This window comes from Engystomops pustulosus, chromosome 4, assembly GCF_040894005.1.
Source record: "Engystomops pustulosus chromosome 4, aEngPut4.maternal, whole genome shotgun sequence".
Classification (NCBI taxonomy): Eukaryota; Metazoa; Chordata; class Amphibia; order Anura; family Leptodactylidae; genus Engystomops; species Engystomops pustulosus.
Genome location: NC_092414.1, coordinates 224,145,791 through 224,163,515, shown reverse-complemented (window position 1 = coordinate 224,163,515; position 17,725 = coordinate 224,145,791). Strand labels below are relative to the sequence as shown.

The following is a 17,725-nucleotide window of genomic DNA, read 5'->3' as shown; positions in this document are numbered from 1 at the left end:
TTCCAGGTGAGGCCGAACCAATGCCTTGTACAGTGTAATATTACATCCCTATCCCGGGAGTCCAGACCTCTGATACATGAGGTTACAATAGTCCGTGATGCTGCTGCAAGAGAACAGCCTGAATGTCCCTGGTGTCTTCCTGGATATTCCGGTAGGTGAACAATGGTCAACATTCCCTTTGCAACAAAGTGCAAACAGAGAAAAAGACAGGACAATACAAAGGCCAAAGAGCAGAAACTAAGAGGACAACGCAGCACAGAATTGATAAGCAAATGCATAGTCAGAAAAAAGGCAAAGGGTCAAGATAAATGCCAGAAAGTTCCACATAAGACATATAGCGAGCACTGGGGACATAGCAGGCGACTCTTTTATGAGAGTCCTGGTCCATGTCTCAGGGCAGATGAACAGGGGAGGAGTGTGAGTGGAGGAAGATTCTGTCCATCTCATTTAACTGTTTATAACCCAGAGCATAATTCACAGGAGTCAGCAGGGTGCGGTGGAAATAATTTAGGACATCAGGGAATGTCATGGCATGAAAGTCGCCCAAAGCTTCAGAAATCTCTTAATGTGATGCTTTGAAAAAGAACAAATATGGGAAACCCAAAATGGAAAGAACATTATACCAACACAAAAATTAACGCAAATTTAAAACCAAATGCTAGAAAAACGGATTAAAAATTACAGCAAGATCCCCTTCCATTTACATAACAGCGCTGACCCTTAGCTAAAGCTACTTATCTACTAAATGGTTCACAAGAAAATAAAAAAATTCAAAAATCAATTACACAGTTTTTGCACAAACCAAAACAACTTGATACAATGTAATCAATGGGGATTTCCACTTACGATTGTGTTGCTGTAGAATTTACCCTCCCAGAGGTCAGTGGTTCTCAGCAGATGCCAAATGAATTTTATGCCCAATGTGAAGCAAACACCAGGAACCTAAAGGTGACCACAAACCCTAAACCCATGAACATATACAGCGCCCTCCACCAGTGGTGTGAGGGGGGAGATCCAGAGGGGGTAACTACATTGGTTTCCATGTTTTTACAGCCCCCCCTCCAGCGCTCTGCCTCCCCCTAGACAACCCCTTTAATTGTGAAGGCCAAATGTGTATATATACACCTGCATAAAGAAATATATTAATCATGAAGCCACAGTATAGGTCATAATGAAGACATAAGGGCGTGCCACACAATTCTAAAAGTTAAATCCCACAATCAGTCCGTATCAATCAGACTGTCCGACAGAAGCCTCTAAGTTGTGGTTCATTGATGCCAGCGCAGCTGCGTCACAATCTCAGCGCGGGCACTTTTTACATACCTGTGCAAGCTGTTTTAGCCTAGAAGAACATGCCCCGTCTGACAAAAGTGCAATGTGTGACCCTTAGTGAATGTGCCCCAGTGTGTTCTCCCTATGCTCATCACACTGCTGCTGATTGGACAGTGTCAGAGAAGCTGCTCTATACATGCACCGTGTGTTCTCTCTATGCTCATCACACTGCTGCTGATTGGACAGTGTCAGAGAAGCTGCTCTATACATGCACCGTGTGTTCTCCCTATGCTCATCACACTGCTGCTGATTGGACAGTGTCAGAGAAGCTGCTCTATACATGCACCGTGTGTTCTCCCTATGCTCATCACACTGCTGCTGATTGGACAGTGTCAGAGAAGCTGCTCTATACATGCACCGTGTGTTCTCTCTATGCTCATCACACTACTGCTGATTGGACAGTGTCAGAGAAGCTGCTCTATACATGCACTGGGTGTTCTCTCTATGCTCATCACACTGCTGCTGATTGGACAGTGTCAGAGAAGCTGCTCTATACATGCACCGTGTGTTCTCCCTATGCTCATCACACTGCTGCTGATTGGACAGTGTCAGAGAAGCTGCTCTATACATGCACTGTGTGTTCTCCCTATGCTCATCACACTGCTGCTGATTGGACAGTGTCAGAGAAGCTGCTCTATACATGCACCGTGTGTTCTCCCTATGCTCATCACACTGCTGCTGATTGGACAGTGTCAGAGAAGCTGCTCTATACATGCACCGTATGTTCTCTCTATGCTCATCACACTGCTGCTGATTGGACAGTGTCAGAGAAGCTGCTCTATACATGCACCGGGTGTTCTCTCTATGCTCATCCCACTGTCTACCGCCTGCACCTGTCTATAATGAGCACACAAGACACAAGTGACAGAATAAAAAGAAGAGCAGGAGGTAAACACCAACAATGAGAGACTAAAGAGCTGCAGGTAAGTATAGCAATTCCTATATAACAATCAAATTAGAATAGCAGTGTAATAGATCAGCATAGGGAGAACACACTGTGCACGTACACAGCAGCTTCCCTGACACTGCCTACTCCTGATTTTACAGAATCAGCTTTAAACATGCCCCCTCCTCCGCTGCTCCAGTACCTCCTCTATGTCCTTTTCTGCACATGGTTACTTTTTATTTTATTCTTTTACTTTTTGTTTACAAAAATTACAGTGAATTCTTTTTAGGGAATAAAAATGCAATAAAAAAGAAAAACAAATAAATGACTGGAAATCCAAACAAACTAAGGCACCGGGTTCCTGCAATGACTCAATTGCGGATGGGTCTGGGTCAGCCTGATGCTGACCCGGGTTCTTCTAGACTTGACTTTAATAGCCCAGTCCTGGATCTTGCGATGTTCTAAAGGAGGATATGATAGTAAATGGTTCAATCTGTTCTATGATAAAACAAATAATAATAATTCTTCAATCCATGTTCAATCCACAATATCCTGACCCCACGGATCCTCAATTTACAATTTATTTTCTGAGCTTAATCTGGTTGGATAACGGGTTTAGCTTTGGAACTGACAAGATAATGGCCTTTTTCACGTCTTGGTTCCTAAGACTATAAATCAGGGGGTTCAGCATTGGAGTCACTGCCGTGTAGAAGACCGAGGCCACCTTGTCTTGTAAGGTGAACGCCCTGGAAGGAGGCTGCAGGTAGGTGAAGAATATGGTTCCATAGAAGATGGAGATGCATGTGAGATGGGATGAGCAGGTGCTGAAAGCTTTCTTCTTGACCTCTGCAGATTTCATCCGTAAAATTGAGAAGATGATTAGGAAGTAGGACAGTAAGATCGTGAGCAATGGGCCCATGGCCATGGCACTGACTAGGTAGACCGTAACCAATTCACAAGGAACGGTGTCGGAGCAGGACAGTCTGAGAACCAGAGGAGCATCACAATAGAAGTGGTCAATGAGGTTTGGTCCACAGTATTGAAGACTGAAGGCACAGCTGGTCTGTACCGAGGACTGTAAGAAGCCAACGGAGAAGCAAAGGAGAACGAGACGTAGACATTTCTTCTTAGTCATGATGGACATATAATGGAGCGGGTGGCAGATGGCTACATAGCGGTCATAGGACATGGTGGAGAGCAGAAGAGAGTCAATGGAGGCTAGAGCCCCATAGAAGAAGAACTGAAGAGCACAACCTTCAAAGGAGATGGTCCTTGTCATGGACATAAGGTCAGAAAGCATCTTAGGAGTTATGGTTGATGAGTAGAAGACGTCCACCAGTGAGAGGTAACTCAGGAAGTAGTACATGGGGCTCTGGAGGTTGGAGGTGTTACTGACAATAACCACCAGACCAAGATTCGCTACTATGGTGACAATGTAGACGTGGAGGAAGAAGATGAAGAGGAAGGTCTCCAGACTCTTATCATTGGTCAGCCCCGATAATACAAACATGGACACTTGTGTCTTGTTGGAGACATCTGCAGTGACACAAGCATCACAATATACAAAGTATTGCCAAAAGCCAAAATCTACACCTAAGAGACAAGTTATATTTCCCAAAAGCTGGTACAGAAGATCAAATGTTCCTGTTTTCATCCTGGGGGTCTATAGCGTATATGTTTTTTATGATAGGTGATGTTTTTCTTTTTATGTATATTGATGTTTTATCTATAGGTTAGACTCCCAACTCACGACTATCTCTGGGGCGAGAGAGAACAAAGCTCCGAACAGTCAGTGGTCTGATGTTTTTTAGGACCTGGGTATGTTAGGGCATCAATGACAAGACCCATCACAGAAGCCCCATCTACCATGTGTTTCCATATGTGGGAGTGGTGCTCCGGGATCCCTTTAAGGCAGAGGGCCTGGTGCTATTTCAGGGAAATATCTGCCCTTACCTTTTTCATCTGGTAGATTTTTCTTCATACTTATGGCCCAAATTATTCACCACACATGAAAAATCAGAACCTGGGCCGGACATGGGTCAAATCCATGAAGTTTTGATGATGTGAAAATAACATCAGGGCAATATTCCAGAGCAACATATTCCAGAGCCCAAAACTCATGACACCTTGTTCCTGGCGGCTCCAGTGTTCAGTGACATCTCCGTCCTCAGCTTTTTATATTCCTCCGACTTCCCGGGAGGATGATCCCACCTGGGCGATCCCTGTGCTCACTACCAGGGCACAGACACAGGACTGGGTGGGTTCATATCTGGAGGGAACTCATCAAGGCAAATCATTCACAATCCACATTTCTATTAATTAGGATTGAGGAAATATTCCCCTGTACCTCAAAGGAGTATTCCCATGAAGACAAGATTCTTAAATACTCAGGATAACAAATAACATATTCTCTTATTAATATAAATCCAGGATTTCACAGATATAATTCCAACCTGTCTCTATCAGTCCTGCTGTACACAATTTCGGTTGCTCGGGGATACGACCATGAATCAGAAGTTTACAGTCGGGCAGGACAGGACAGAGCTCCTCTCTGCCTCCAGCCCCCACCCCTGCATTACAGGACCAGCTCACACACTCAGAGTAGTGATGTGTCGTTCATGAACAGGTCGGCTCTAAGAGCCGGCTCTTGTTCATGAATGACGTGAGCTGGCTCACCTCAGTGGCTCACTTAACCCCGCCCCTAACAGGCTCACCGAGCCCCCTTTAACCCGATACAATCGGGTTAAATGTGGAGTGGCATAGGGTGATTGACCGGACTGCAGCTCCCTATTATCTATTTAATAGGGAGCTGTTCAGGCGCCAGAAGAGGCGTCTCTTATTGGTGAGCAGAGCCCAATGAGCCAGACTTCCCATCACTGGCACATAGAGACTCCCTGCCGGCAAACAGCAGCATGAAGAGAGTAAAGTTACAATCTATAGGCAGATAATGTCTTTATCCAGGGGAGGGAGGCACAGCAGAGCTAGAGCTGACAATGTATGTTATGGTTGTTATAGCAGAGCTGAGTATGTAATTGTGTGTAATATCCATCTCATGGATATCCTCATCTCATTCCTCATCTGTCTCATCTCTCTTCCTATGTGTCAGATAGTAGTGAATGTTCAAAGCTAAGCAAAAGTGTATATAACCCTGCACCCTGGTAATCTAAGCAAATTGTCAGCACACAGCATGTCACAGCACAGATGGATAAGCAGGGTGCAGGGATATGCAGGAGTAGGGTGCAGGGATATGCAGGAGTAGGGTGCAGGGATATGCAGGAGTAGGGTGCAGGGATATGCAGCAGTAGGGTGCAGCCATATGCAGGAGTAGGGTGCAGGGGTATGCAGGAGTAGGGTGCAGGGATATGCAGGAGCAGGGCAGGGTACAGGGATATGCAGAAGTAGGGTGCAGGGATATGCAGGAGTAGGGTGCAGAGATATGCAGGAGCAGGGTGCAGGGATATGCAGGAGTAGGGTGCAGGGATATGTAGGAGTAGGGTGCAGGGATATGCAGGAGTAGGGTGCAGGGATATGTAGGAGTAGGGTGCAGGGATATGCAGGAGTAGGGTGCAGGGATATGTAGGAGTAGGGTGCAGGGATATGCAGGAGTAGGGTGCAGGGATATGCAGGAGCAGGGCAGGGTACAGGGATATGCAGGAGTAGGGTGCAGGGATATGCAGGAGTAGGGTGCAGGGATATGCAGGAGTAGGGTGCAGGGATATGCAGGAGCAGGGCAGGGTACAGGGATATGCAGGAGTAGGGTGCAGGGATATGCAGGAGTAGGGTGCAGGGATATGCAGGAGTAGGGTGCAGGGATATGCAGGAGCAGGGCAGGGTACAGGGATATGCACCCTGATAATCTAAGCACATTGTCAGCACACAGCATGTCACAGCACAGATGGATATGCAGGGTGCAGGGGTATGCAGGAGTAGGGTGCAGGGATATGCAGGAGTAGGGTGCAGGGATATGCAGGAGTAGGGTGCAGGGATATGCAGCAGTTGGGTGCAGCCATATGCAGGAGTAGGGTGCAGGGGTATGCAGGAGTAGGGTGCAGGGATATGCAGGAGCAGGGTGCAGGGATATGCAGGAGTAGGGTGCAGGGATATGCAGGAGTAGGGTGCAGGGATATGCAGGAGTAGGGTGCAGGGATATGCAGGAGCAGGGCAGGGTACAGGGATATGCAGGAGTTGGGTGCAGGGATATGCAGGAGTAGGGTGCAGGGATATGCAGGAGTAGGGTGCAGGGATATGCAGGAGCAGGGCAGGGTACAGGGATATGCACCCTGATAATCTAAGCACATTGTCAGCACACAGCATGTCACAGCACAGATGGATATGCAGGGTGCAGGGATATGCAGGAGTAGGGTGCAGGGATATGCAGGAGTAGGGTGCAGGGATATGCAGGAGTAGGGTGCAGGGATATGCAGCAGTAGGGTGCAGCCATATGCAGGAGTAGGGTGCAGGGGTATGCAGGAGTAGGGTGCAGGGATATGCAGGAGCAGGGTGCAGGGATATGCAGGAGTAGGGTGCAGGGATATGCAGGAGTAGGGTGCAGAGATATGCAGGAGCAGGGTGCAGGGATATGCAGGAGTAGGGTGCAGGGATATGTAGGAGTAGGGTGCAGGGATATGCAGGAGTAGGGTGCAGGGATATGTAGGAGTAGGGTGCAGGGATATGCAGGAGTAGGGTGCAGGGATATGCAGGAGCAGGGCAGGGTACAGGGATATGCAGGAGTAGGGTGCAGGGATATGCAGGAGTAGGGTGCAGGGATATGCAGGAGTAGGGTGCAGGGATATGCAGGAGTAGGGTGCAGGGATATGCAGGAGTAGGGTGCAGGGATATGCAGGAGCAGGGCAGGGTACAGGGATATGCACCCTGATAATCTAAGCACATTGTCAGCACACAGCATGTCACAGCACAGATGGATATGCAGGGTGCAGGGATATGCAGGAGTAGGGTGCAGGGATATGCAGGAGTAGGGTGCAGGGATATGCAGCAGTAGGGTGCAGCCATATGCAGGAGTAGGGTGCAGGGGTATGCAGGAGTAGGGTGCAGGGATATGCAGGAGCAGGGCAGGGTACAGGGATATGCAGGAGTAGGGTGCAGGGATATGCAGGAGTAGGGTGCAGGGATATGCAGGAGTAGGGTGCAGAGATATGCAGGAGCAGGGTGCAGGGATATGCAGGAGTAGGGTGCAGGGATATGTAGGAGTAGGGTGCAGGGATATGCAGGAGTAGGGTGCAGGGATATGCAGGAGTAGGGTGCAGGGATATGCAGGAGTAGGGTGCAGGGATATGCAGCAGTAGGGTGCAGCCATATGCAGGAGTAGGGTGCAGGGGTATGCAGGAGTAGGGTGCATGGATATGCAGGAGCAGGGTGCAGGGATATGCAGGAGTAGGGTGCAGGGATATGCAGGAGTAGGGTGCAGGGATATGCAGGAGTAGGGTGCAGGGATATGCAGGAGTAGGGTGCAGGGATATGCAGGAGTAGGGTGCAGCCATATGCAGGAGTAGGGTGCAGGGGTATGCAGGAGTAGGGTGCATGGATATGCAGGAGCAGGGTGCAGGGATATGCAGGAGTAGGGTGCAGGGATATGCAGGAGTAGGGTGCAGGGATATGCAGGAGTAGGGTGCAGGGATATGCAGGAGCAGGGCAGGGTACAGGGATATGCAGGAGTAGGGTGCAGGGATATGCAGGAGTAGGGTGCAGGGATATGCAGGAGTAGGATGCAGGGATATGCAGGAGCAGGGCAGGGTACAGGGATATGCACCCTGATAATCTAAGCACATTGTCAGCACACAGCATGTCACAGCACAGATGGATATGCAGGGTGCAGGGATATGCAGGAGTAGGGTGGAGGGATATGCAGGAGTAGGGTGCAGGGATATGCAGGAGTAGGGTGCAGGGATATGCAGCAGTAGGGTGCAGCCATATGCAGGAGTAGGGTGCAGGGGTATGCAGGAGTAGGGTGCAGGGATATGCAGCAGCAGGGTGCAGGGATATGCAGGAGTAGGGTGCAGGGATATGCAGGAGTAGGGTGCAGGGATATGCAGGAGTAGGGTGCAGGGATATGCAGGAGCAGGGCAGGGTACAGGGATATGCAGGAGTAGGGTGCAGGGATATGCAGGAGTAGGGTGCAGGGATATGCAGGAGTAGGGTGCAGGGATATGCAGGAGCAGGGCAGGGTACAGGGATATGCACCCTGTTAATCTAAGCACATTGTCAGCACACAGCATGTCACAGCACAGATGGATATGCAGGGTGCAGGGATATGCAGGAGTAGGGTGCAGGGATATGCAGGAGTAGGGTGCAGGGATATGCAGCAGTAGGGTGCAGCCATATGCAGGAGTAGGGTGCAGGGGTATGCAGGAGTAGGGTGCAGGGATATGCAGGAGCAGGGCAGGGTACAGGGATATGCAGGAGTAGGGTGCAGGGATATGCAGGAGTAGGGTGCAGAGATATGCAGGAGCAGGGTGCAGGGATATGCAGGAGTAGGGTGCAGGGATATGTAGGAGTAGGGTGCAGGGATATGCAGGAGTAGGGTGCAGGGATATGTAGGAGTAGGGTGCAGGGATATGCAGGAGTAGGGTGCAGGGATATGCAGGAGCAGGGCAGGGTACAGGGATATGCAGGAGTAGGGTGCAGGGATATGCAGGAGTAGGGTGCAGGGATATGCAGGAGTAGGGTGCAGGGATATGCAGGAGTAGGGTGCAGGGATATGCAGGAGTAGGGTGCAGGGATATGCAGGAGTAGGGTGCAGGGATATGCAGGAGTAGGGTGCAGGGATATGCAGGAGTAGGGTGCAGGGATATGCAGGAGCAGGGCAGGGTACAGGGATATGCAGGAGTAGGGTGCAGGGATATGCAGGAGTAGGGTGCAGGGATATGCAGGAGCAGGGTGCAGGGATATGCAGGAGCAGGGTGCAGGGATATGCAGGAGTAGGGTGCAGGGATATGCAGGAGCAGGGTGCAGGGATATGCAGGAGTAGGGTGCAGGGATATGCAGGAGCAGGGTGCAGGGATATGCAGGAGCAGGGTGCAGGGATATGCAGGAGCAGGGTGCAGGGATATGCAGGAGTAGGGTGCAGGGCTGTTATCTTCTCCTGACTGCTGGTCACCTGGGCTGCTCCCCCCGTACTCTTCCCTCTATGGGTTGGTGAGAAAGTTTCAGTCTATTGGTGGTACATCTCACGATGAGTGGTCTATGTGGCTCTTCCCAGTGTTTTCCGATATGTGCTGATGTTTTATGGTGTGTAGACTCGTATGCTGGTCTATTGATTCACTAGTAAAGGTTCTTCACCCCTGGTTTAACCCCTTTTGCTTTGTTTTCTTCAAGACCGACTTGCACCCTCCAGGGACCCGTCTACTGACTTTCACGTCTTCGCTCCAAATCACCAATTTCCGATCTTTTATCGTCCACTTTTCATACTTTTTTCCTACAAACTGGAGCTGATATGGACCGGACCTGGTATTGAGTGTTGCCCGATGCCAGCATGGACGCCTCCGATCTGTGTCTATGAAGCCTACGAGCCAACACCACAGCCGTGTTTGTCACACCAGATATTGTCCTCCAATGTCCACCTCAATCGTCTTTGGTGAAGGATCGGTGAGCTGGGCGATAACGATGGCTGAAGATAAACCTGTCTACACACTGAGATATTAGGGAACATGAGATCAGGTTATCATTTGTACCAAACAAGAAGAAAAGGATTGGTCCACCACCAGGAGCAGAGCAATAACAATGGATATACAGGGCGGGAATCTGTATAACCGGTCATCTGGACCATAGATGAAGGACACTTCTGTCTTCTGGATGCACCTCGTGTGTCTCACAGGTTTTCTGAATAATCTCTGAATTAATAATGAGCTATGGATGAGCAGATGATATGCGTGAAATCCGGAGGTGTTCCCTCATGCCTGAGCGTTGAGGTTCATTAGATCTTTTAGCTTCTACTTGTCAGTCTGGTATCTCCATGATCATTCTGTAATGATGACGCCTCGCCCCAGTCAGTCATTTTAATAACCGATTAAGAAATGTAATGTTCTTGTTAGAGAAGAAAAGGAGATGACGAGGAATGAGTTTGTAAGGGTCAATACAACGAGAACCGTCCATTGAGGACATGACCCGACCTGAATGGAGACATCATCAGGCGACTTGTCTATAGAGATGATTCAATCCACAATCTGTGACTCGGGGGTAAAACTGCCCCTTAAACTTCAGTGTTTGGCAGATCCAAAACTTTACGGATTCACACAAACTAAAATAGACGGAGTAAATCTCCGGCCTGGGATAGGGAAACCATAACCTGGTAATACTGGCCCGGGCTGTGGACACATCTCAGGTCTCTTGCCACTGTCCAGACCCGGATCTTCTTTTATACAGTCCTGAAATCTTTTTTGCAGGTTGGACCTTACCCAGGGCCGATTTGAGACATTTTGCTGCCAGAGGTGAAAAGATGCCAAAAGATGCCGCCTTACACACTAGTATCAGTCAGTGACACAGGCATTAGTGACATCTTGTACCTTACAGGTGATGATCAGCTCCATCAGGAAGAGGACTTCTTTACAATTTCTCCCGGCCATGGTTTGTCTCTGCTGAATTCACAGTCAAATGTCAGTTCCATGCAGCACAACTCCACACTGCGCTCCTAAAAAACCCACAGTATAATGGATTGTGTTCCTGAATACATATTATCCATTATTCCCTACATAAAACATAGAGGGGCTCATTTACAAAGGGTCTGAACGTTGCACTTTCGTCAGGTTTCCCGAATATTTCCGTTTTGCGCCGAATTGCCTGGGATTTTGGCGAACATGATCAGATTTTGGCGCATTGGCGCCGGCTTGTAAGCGACAGAAATCGGGAGGCGTGGACATCGGACAACCCAACGGATTCGAACAAACCGCAGGATTTAAAAAAGGATTCGTGTCGCAAGATCAAGCACTCACATATACCGGGAAGAAGAAGGTGAACTCAGCGGACCTCAGCGCAGCAGTGACAGCAGCGACACGCATGATGTTAGTGAATCGCACCGGACCCGAATCCTCGTTGGACAACGCAAAGTGGGATCACGACCGGACCGGGTAAGTAAATCTGCCCCATAGTCCCAACACCTTTATATAGTCCCCCAAATAAATCATAGTATGTACCGCACCCAGTATATTATATATACCACACACCCCGAATTACAGCACCCAGCTAATTTATACACACCCCTGTTTTATTTATATACATTCCCCAGTATGCACAGCCCCCCAGTATGCACAGCCCCCGGATATGCAAAGCCCCCGAGTATGCACAGCCCCCGAGTATGCACAGCCCCCAGTATGCACGGCATATCAGTATACACAGCCCCCCAGTATGCACAGCCCCCCAGTATACAGACCCCCAGTATGCACAGCCCCCCAGTATGCACGGCATATCAGTATACACAGCCCCCCAGTATGCACAGCCCCCCAGTATACACAGCCCCCCAGTATGCACAGCCTCCCAGTATGCACAGCCCCCCAGTATGCACAGCCCCCCAGTATGCACAGCCTCCCAGTATGCACAGCCCCCCAGTATGCACAGCATATCAGTATGCACAGCCCCCTGAGTATGCACAGCCCCTGAGTATGAGCAGCCCCCGAGTATGCACAGCCCCCCAGTATGCACAGCCTCGCAGTATGCACAGCCTCACAGTATGCACAGCCTCCCAGTATGCACAGCCCCCGAGTATGCACAACCCCTCCAGTATGCACTGCCCCCGAGTATGCACAGCCCCACAGAATGCACAGCCCCCCAGTATGCACAGCCCCCGAGTATGCACAACCCCACCAGTATGCACAGCCCCGAGTACGCACAACCCCTCCAGTATGCACATCCCCCGAGTATGCACAGCCCCCAGTATGCACAGCCTCCAAGTATGCACAGCCTCCCAGTATGCACAGCCCCCGAGTATGCACAACCCCTCCAGTATGCACAGCCTTCGAGTATGCACAGCCCCCCAGTATGCACAACCCCTCCAGTATGCACAGCCCTCGAGTATGCACAGCCCCCAGTATGCACAGCCCCCCAGTATGCACGGCATATCAGTATACACAGCCCCCCAGTATGCACAGCCCCCCAGTATGCACAGCCCCCCAGTATGCACAGCCCCTAGTATGCACAGCCCCCCAGTATGCACAGCATATCAGTATGCACAGCCCCCTGAGTATGCACAGCCCCCTGAGTATGCACAGCCCCTGAGTATGAGCAGCCCCCGAGTATGCACAGCCCCCCAGTATGCACAGCCCCCCAGTATGCACAGCCTCGCAGTATGCACAGCCTCGCAGTATGCACAGCCTCGCAGTATGCACAGCCCCGAGTATGCACAACCCCTCCAGTATGCACTGCCCCCGAGTATGCACAGCCCCACAGAATGCACAGCCCCCCAGTATGCACAGCCCCCCAGTATGCACAGCCCCCGAGTATGCACAACCCCACCAGTATGCACAGCCCCGAGTATGCACAACCCCTCCAGTATGCACATCCCCCGAGTATGCACAGCCCCCAGTATGCACAGCCTCCAAGTATGCACAGCCTCCCAGTATGCACAGCCCCCGAGTATGCACAACCCCTCCAGTATGCACAGCCCTCGAGTATGCACAGCCCCCCAGTATGCACAACCCCTCCAGTATGCACAGCCCTCGAGTATGCACAGCCCCCAGTATGCACAGCCCACGAGTATGCACAGCCGCCCAGTATGCACAGCCCCCCAGTATGCACAGCCTCCCAGTATGCACAGCCCCCGAGTATGCACAACCCCCCCAGTATGCACAGCCTCCCAGTATGCACAGCCTACCAGTATGCACAGCCCCCAAATATGCACAGCCCCCCAGTATGCACAGCCCCCGAGTATGCACAGCCCCGAGTATGCACAGCCCCGAGTATGCACAGCCCCCGAGTATACACAGCCTCCCAGTATGCACAGTCCCCCCAGTATGCACAGCCCCCGAGTATGCACAGACCTCCCTTCAACACTTGGGCACACTCCTGATGAGGCTCAGTATGATGTGAGGCCTCCACGTTCTTATGTGACCTCCATACAATGCCTGGGTATGCTCCGGATGAGGTTCAGTAGTGTGTGTGTCCTCCACCTGCCTGTATGACCTCCCCAGTATGCTGCAGCATGCTCCTGAGGAGTCTCAGTACTGTCTGTATTTTCCACATTCAACACTTGGGCATGCTCCTGATAAGGCTCAGTGTTAGGCTTCCAAGTTCCTATATGACCTCCATACAATGCCTAGACATGATCCCGGTGAGGCTTAATAGTGTGTGGCCTCTATGTGCCTATGTGACCTCCCTACAACATCCCTGCATGCTCCTGATGAGGCTCAGTATTGTATGTGGCCTCCACCTGCCTGTATGACCTCCCCAGTATGCTGCAGCATGCTCCTGAGGAGTCTCAGTACTGTCTGTATTTTCCACATTCAACACTTGGGCATGCTCCTGATGAGGCTCAGTGTTGTGTGAGGCTTCCAAGTTCCTATATGACCTCCATACAATGCCTAGACATGATCCTGGTGAGGCTTAATAGTGTGTGGCCTCCATGTGCCTATGTGACTTCCCTACAACATCCCTGCATGCTCCTGATGAGGCTCAGTAGTGTGTGTGGCCACCATGTGCCTATGTGACCTCCCCACAATGCCTCATCATCCTCCTGATTAAGCTTAGTATTGTGTGTGGCCTGCACATGCCTGTAAGACCTCCCCACAATGCCTCAGCATGCACCTGATTAGGCTCAATATTAAGTGAGGTCTCTATGTGCCGATATGACCTTCCTACAATGTCTCTGCATGCTCCTGAAGAGGCTCAGTATTGTGTGTGACCTCCACGTGCCTGCATCACTGCCCTACAATTTCTCTGCATGCTCCTGATGAGGCTCAATAGTGTGTGTGGCCCCCACCTTCCTGTATGACCTACATGTATGTTACTTCCTGTATGTTACTACTATTACTACTGTTGGTGCTCTTATTACTAGTTGTAGGATTACATTACTGGTGGTACTAATATTACTACTGGGATCTTATCACTAGTTATAGGGTTCATATTACTGGTTGTGTTACTACTATTACTACTGGTGGTGTTCCTATAAGTAGTTGTAGGGATTATATTACTGGTGGTGCTCCTATTACTAGTTGTAGGGATTATATTACTGGTGGTGTTACTACTATTACTACTGCTGGTGCTCTTATTACTTGTTGTAGGGTTTATATTACTGGTGGTGTTACTACTATTACTACTGGTGGGGCTCTTATTACTAGTTGTAGGGATTATATTACTGGTGGTGTTACTAATATTACTACTGGTGGGGCTCTTATTGCTAGTTGTAGGGATTATATTACTGGTGGTGTTACTAATTTTACTACTGGTGGGGCTCTTATTACTAGTTGTAGGATTACATTACTGGTGGGGTTACTAATATTACTACTGGGCTCTTATCACTAGTTATAGGGTTTATATTACTGGTTGTGTTACTACTATTACTACTGGTGGTGTTCCTATAAGTAGTTGTAGGGATTATATTACTGGTGGTGCTCCTATTACTAGTTGTAGGGATTATATTACTGGTGGTGTTACTACTATTACTACTGCTGGTGCTCTTATTACTTGTTGTAGGGATTATATTACTGGTGGTGTTACTATTATTACTACTGGTGGGGCTCTTATTACTAGTTGTAGGGATTATATTACTGGTGGTGTTACTAATATTACTACTGGTGGGGCTCTTATTACTAGTTGTAGGATTGCATTACTGGTGGGGTTACTAATATTACTACTGGGCTCTTATCACTAGTTATAGGGTTTATATTACTGGTTGTGTTACTACTATTACTACTGGTGGTGTTCCTATAAGTAGTTGTAGGGATTATATTACTGGTGGTGCTCCTATTACTAGTTGTAGGGATTATATTACTGGTGGTGTTACTACTATTACTACTGCTGGTGCTCTTATTACTTGTTGTAGGGTTTATATTACTGGTGGTGTTACTACTATTACTACTGGTGGGGCTCTTATTACTAGTTGTAGGGATTATATTACTGGTGGTGTTACTAATATTACTACTGGTGGGGCTCTTATTACTAGTTGTAGGGATTATATTACTGGTGGTGTTACTAATTTTACTACTGGTGGGGCACTTATTACTAGTTGTAGGGATTATAATACTGGTGGCGTTACTACTATTACTACTGGTGGTGCTCTTATGACTAGTTGTAGGGATTATATTACTGGTGGTGCTCTTATTACTAGTTGTAGGGATTATATTACTGGTGACACTACTATTACTACAGCTGGTGCTCTTATTACTAGTTGTAGGGATATTACTGGTGTTACTACTATTACTACAGCTGGTGCTCTTATTACTAGTTGTAGGGATTATATTACTGGTGGTGTTACTATTATTACTACTGGTGGTGCTCTTATTACTAGTTGTAGGGATATTACTGGTAGTGTTACTAATATTACTACTGCTGGTGCTCTTATTACTAGTTGTAGGGATTATATTACTGGTATTACTACTATTACTACTGGTGGGGCTCTTATTACTAGTTGTAGGGATTATATTACTGGTGGTGTTACTACTATTACTACTAGTGGTGCTCTTATTACTAGTTGAAGGGATTATATTACTGGTGGTGTTACTACTATTACTACTGCTGGTGCTCTTATTAATAGTTGTAGGGATTATATTACTGGTGGTGTAACTACTATTACTACTGGTGGGGCTCTTATTACTAGTTGTAGGGATTATATTACTGGTGGTGTTACTAATATTACTACTGGTGGTGCTCTTATTACTAGTTGTAGGGATTATATTACTGGTGTTACTACTATTACTACTGGTGGTGCTCTTATTACTAGTTGTAGGGATTATATTACTGGTGGTGTTACTAATATTACTACTGGTGGTGCTCTTATTACTAGTTGTAGGGATTATATTACTGGGGGTGTTACTATTACTACTGGTGGTTCTCTTATTACTAGTTGTAGGGATTATATTACTGGTGGTGTTACTACTATTACTACTGGTGGGGCTCTTATGACTAGTTGCAGGGATTATATTACTGGTGGTGCTCTTATTAATAGTTGTAGGGATTATATTACTGGTGGTGTAACTACTATTACTACTGGTGGGGCTCTTATTACTAGTTGTAGGGATTATATTACTGGTGGTGTTACTACTATTACTACTGGTGGGGCTCTTATTACTAGTTGTAGGGATTATATTACTGGTGTTACTACTATTACTACTGGTGGTGCTCTTATTACTAGTTGTAGGGATTATATTACTGGGGGTGTTACTATTACTACTGGTGGTGCTCTTATTGCTAGTTGTAGGGATTATATTACTGGTGGTGTTACTACTATTACTACTGGTGGTGCTCTTATGACTAGTTGCAGGGATTATATTACTGGTGGTGTTACTACTATTACTACAGGTGGTGCTCTTATTAATAGTTGTAGGGATTATATTACTGGTGGTGTTACTACTATTACTACTGCTGGGGCTCTTATTACTAGTTGTAGGGATTATATTACTGGTGGTGTTACTACTATTACTACTGGTGGGGCTCTTATTACTAGTTGTAGGGATTATATTACTGGTGGTGTTACTATTATTACTACTGCTGGTGCTCTTATTACTAGTTGTAGGGATTATATTACTGGTATTACTACTATTACTACTGGTGGGGCTCTTATTACTAGTTGTAGGGATTATATTACTGGTGGTGTTACTACTATTACTACTAGTGGTGCTCTTATTACTAGTTGAAGGGTTCAAAACACTGGTCGTGTTACTATTATTACTAATGGTGGTGCTCTTATTATTCGTTGTAGTGATAATAATACTGGTGGTGTTACTACTATTACTACTGGTGGTGCTCTTATTACTAGTTGTAGGGATTATATTACTGGGGGTGTTACTATTACTACTGGTGGTTCTCTTATTACTAGTTGTAGGGATTATATTACTGGTGGTGTTACTACTATTACTACTGGTGGGGCTCTTATGACTAGTTGCAGGGATTATATTACTGGTGGTGCTCTTATTAATAGTTGTAGGGATTATATTACTGGTGGTGTAACTACTATTACTACTGGTGGGGCTCTTATTACTAGTTGTAGGGATTATATTACTGGTGGTGTTACTACTATTACTACTGGTGGGGCTCTTATTACTAGTTGTAGGGATTATATTACTGGTGTTACTACTATTACTACTGGTGGTGCTCTTATTACTAGTTGTAGGGATTATATTACTGGGGGTGTTACTATTACTACTGGTGGTGCTCTTATTGCTAGTTGTAGGGATTATATTACTGGTGGTGTTACTACTATTACTACTGGTGGTGCTCTTATGACTAGTTGCAGGGATTATATTACTGGTGGTGTTACTACTATTACTACAGGTGGTGCTCTTATTAATAGTTGTAGGGATTATATTACTGGTGGTGTTACTACTATTACTACTGCTGGGGCTCTTA

General features: G+C 47.7%; 1 protein-coding gene across 1 annotated transcript; it reads right to left on the bottom strand.

The window, feature by feature from the left end:
- Window positions 1–2,798: 2,798 nt before the first annotated feature.
- Window positions 2,799–4,199, bottom strand: LOC140128810 (olfactory receptor 5B21-like). Its single transcript, XM_072150513.1, has 2 exons — window positions 4,172–4,199; window positions 2,799–3,754 (listed from the first exon to the last, which is right to left on the bottom strand). Exons 1-2 carry the CDS (start codon window positions 4,197–4,199, stop codon window positions 2,799–2,801), a joined length of 984 nt encoding a protein of 327 aa, XP_072006614.1.
- Between the last annotated feature and the right edge of the window lie 13,526 nt (window positions 4,200–17,725).